Source organism: Solea senegalensis, linkage group LG7 (assembly GCF_019176455.1).
Source record: "Solea senegalensis isolate Sse05_10M linkage group LG7, IFAPA_SoseM_1, whole genome shotgun sequence".
Classification (NCBI taxonomy): Eukaryota; Metazoa; Chordata; class Actinopteri; order Pleuronectiformes; family Soleidae; genus Solea; species Solea senegalensis.
The window spans coordinates 14,481,749-14,484,930 of NC_058027.1; the positions used below are offsets into that span (position 1 = coordinate 14,481,749).

The window sequence follows — 3,182 nt, forward strand, 5'->3', positions numbered from 1 at the left end:
TGGTGCTGATTCTCTCCCTGATGTGAATTAGATAAGAACATCAATATGAGTCTGTGCGTCTGTCTCTCTAAATGAGATGCTGGAATCAGCAGCCACTTATCTTAGTTCAAAATAAAGACTGTAAAAAAATAGTTTGTTTTTTTTTGGATTACAGCTGTCTCAGTTCATAGGTACATCCTTTGAAGGACTCGCTCTTAATGGCCATTATAGAATGTGAAGGCTGGAGCAACGAAACAGCGGATTCAATTATCTGCCACATTTGGAGGAATCTCTGACAAACCCGCAACACGGTCACACAGTACGTCTTCAGATGAGGCCTTAACAAAGATGCAGCCCCTCAAAATTGAGACAACTCATTTCTTGGCTGGGAATATAATGTATCTGGAGTGGCGTCTCTGCTGGCTGCCTTGCAATTGCTTTATAGATAGTCAAATATAAAACCCATGGAATATGAGTCATACAGGGCTTTTGTTTTGTTTTCCGACGAGTATGTGCATCAGTCACTTTTAGAAGTGCTGGAAGGGAATACTGGATATTTACGGCGTTGTAATTACTGGACATGAGAGTGGTGTGGTGGAAATAGTGGTGAGAAAAGAAATAAAAAGTCTGTCAGTCAGAAATAGTCTTTCTTCTTTTACTAAGCAGGAGAGATTGTTTACAAATAATTACTCCAGAGAAGGAACATAGCATGTAACGCAACGACTCCACGTTCCTCCGCGACAAAAAAAAACACCTAGTTTAGGACACAGTTGTCGAATTGCTGCTTCTGCAGTGACGAGATAAGGAGGTGACCTCCCTCTTGACGTCTGCCTTGAAACCAGATGAACTCGGACTACACGCATGAATCTGCAAATACATTACGATATAAGACCACAGAATAAATTCTGTGGTTAACTGCATTACAAACCGCTGCTTTACATACAGGTAAAAACAATATACTGTGACACATATCAGACCGGTGCAAGTACAAATCTTGCTAACAAGAAAAGAATCACTGTTTTCAGTTATTTACACAGCCTCAAAGAGCCGCGTAATTCAAAATCACCAGTGTCTATCTTCATGGAGGAATAATACTCCCAGACGCGTCGACAGTCGTCATGAAAAGTTGCAGTATAGTCTGTTCAGGCTATTTGCAAAGCATCCGTGTCAGCGGGGCGGGTGAGGTGTTTGCTCTCAGGATGTCCTGGTCTGCAGAGAGCTCATCCTGAGCACACTCAGCTCAGCTGCATTGTCATCCTGCATGTTCACCTCTTGTTGGCAGCCTTCTCTGACTACATACCCTATGAGACCCACACAGATGAAAATGAGGAGGACTAGGCCAATAACCTGGGGTACAAAGGATGAAGTAACACTTTGTTAAGTAGATCTGAGCAGAAAATGTGTATTTTCAGTCAACAAGAGTAGATTCAGCCTGACCCATCACGGGTATACTCATGTCACTCATTTGACGTAATCTTAGGGAACGCACAAAATATTCAACTCACCTGAGAAAAGACAAACAGCTGCTGTGAGCGGAGCATTAGTTCTTGTGGGGTCCCGTTGCCCTCACTGATTGGCTCACACCACTTCTGGGGAGCTGCCTTGTCCACTAGTACAAATCTACCCTCCCAATCTGTCATAGCACAAGCAAAGTATTGGCCATCGAGGAACAACAGAATCAGCCACACGACCGCAGGAACAATACTGGAGACGCTTTTCCTGCACCGCGTGTCACATCTACATCCTTGAATGATCAGCATCAGGGTGAAAGCCATGACGGCAGGAATGATGAAGAACGCTGATGAAAACACTCCATTCCACGTAGGGTTGCAAGGACACTCAAACTCCAGTTCCATCAGCTTTTCTAGTCCCATGAGGATAAAGCCAAAAGCCACATTTGATGCCAGAGGACTGTTACTAAGTTCATTTTTCAGCCTGGTGAGCCATTGTTGTCTACTATCCATACTAGATTGGCAGAAAAATGAAAGCAGTTGCTGAAAGAAGCCCAGAAGAGGGTCCGCTGTTGTGAACACATTGGCAACAGCTAAGTGATGCGTAATTAACACATTCAGGGGTAAGTTTTCCCCTCAGGCAAAACGCCACACTTCCACTCTGATTGGTTTTGAAAAAAGGAGGGTGTGCTGTCTGTGGTGACATTTCCCCAACCGATTGGCCCGTGCCAGGTTTCAGGTGGAGTTACGTTTCAAATGTGGTCTCCCTTGGACAAAGTGGAGGGAGGGCAGTAAAGTGGAGGGAAGTTTGTTCTGCAGTCCAGCACAGACTGACCCTGCGCTACAGTGGAGCACAAAACACAGGTATGTAGTGTAGAAAATGGAAAAAAAAATAAAAATGCACCATGAAGAATAAAAGTACAGGCTCTAAAACACACTCAGTCTAAACAAACATTTTTCAGATTTAAAAAAGAGAAACATAAGTAGAGCACGATGATAGACTGGTTATAAATAACAAAAGTGGTCAAATGTGTGTGTGTGTGGGGGGAGGGGCTTTGTTTTGCTTTTTCAGTAGTTTTCAAAAGTTTTTTGGTTGTTGTTTTTTTTTTTTTAAATGAGAGGCATGCAGCCTATTTTTACTTTACCTCAACCAGCCACACGAGGTCGCCCATGCAGCTGCACAGATTAAGGATAGAGCAGTTTACAGGAGGCCATGTTGATCTGTCAAGGGATGTGGCACATCCAGTTTGAGAACACTCCGGCCACTGACGTGATGACATAATTTTTAAATGACCTCAGTGGAGCTCAAGAGCATCACCATAATCTCCTCATGTAAAAAAAAAAAACCTGACAAGAGGGGAGTATTTAGGCCCAGGGGAACAGGCTTGGGGGGGGATAAAGGATGTGCCTGCTGAAAACTGCAGCACTGCTTTTCCCCACTCCACCTACATAACCACTTGCAAGTTTGGTTATTATTATTTTATTTTTTTTTACAGCTGACACATCTGGTCACAATAAAGCAGCTGCCAATGCACAGCAGGTTTGCAGAAGATTGTTGATGAGTGAAGGAGATCATAGGTCATTCGGTGTGAGGGACAGTTTCCTCCCGTGGCAGAGCATGGACATGTGCGTAATGTCATAAAAAAAACATTATCCGATGACATGGAAATAACGTTGAGCGTCATAAACGGCGTGCGTTTACACACAAGAATTACATACGTGTGTGTGTGTGTTCATCTGCGCTCACGCGCG

At 43.7% G+C, this 3,182-nt stretch overlaps 1 protein-coding gene across 2 annotated transcripts; it reads right to left on the reverse strand.

Moving 5' to 3' along the window:
* Positions 1–69: 69 nt before the first annotated feature.
* Positions 70–2,422, reverse strand: LOC122772519 (calcium homeostasis modulator protein 6). 2 transcript variants are annotated; one of them, XM_044030662.1, is made up of 2 exons: positions 1,485–2,422; positions 70–1,280 (listed from the first exon to the last, which is right to left on the reverse strand). In XM_044030662.1, exons 1-2 carry the CDS (start codon positions 1,941–1,943, stop codon positions 1,272–1,274), a joined length of 468 nt encoding a protein of 155 aa, XP_043886597.1. In that variant the 5' UTR covers positions 1,944–2,422; the 3' UTR covers positions 70–1,271. The 2 variants fall into 2 exon arrangements, with proteins under 2 accessions (XP_043886597.1, XP_043886595.1); XM_044030660.1 differs by having other exon boundaries at positions 70–1,326.
* Positions 2,423–3,182: the final 760 nt, after the last annotated feature.

Excerpts from the sequence above, each read along its gene's own strand:
- LOC122772519 (XM_044030660.1), bottom strand. The coding sequence starts at position 1,943 with ATGGATAGTAGACAACAATGGCTCACCAGGCTGAAAAATGAACTTAGT. Across the intron at positions 1,327-1,484 it reads AGCTGTTTGTCTTTTCTCAG|GTTATTGGCCTAGTCCTCCT; the intron begins GTGAGTTGAATA and ends TTTGTACCCCAG.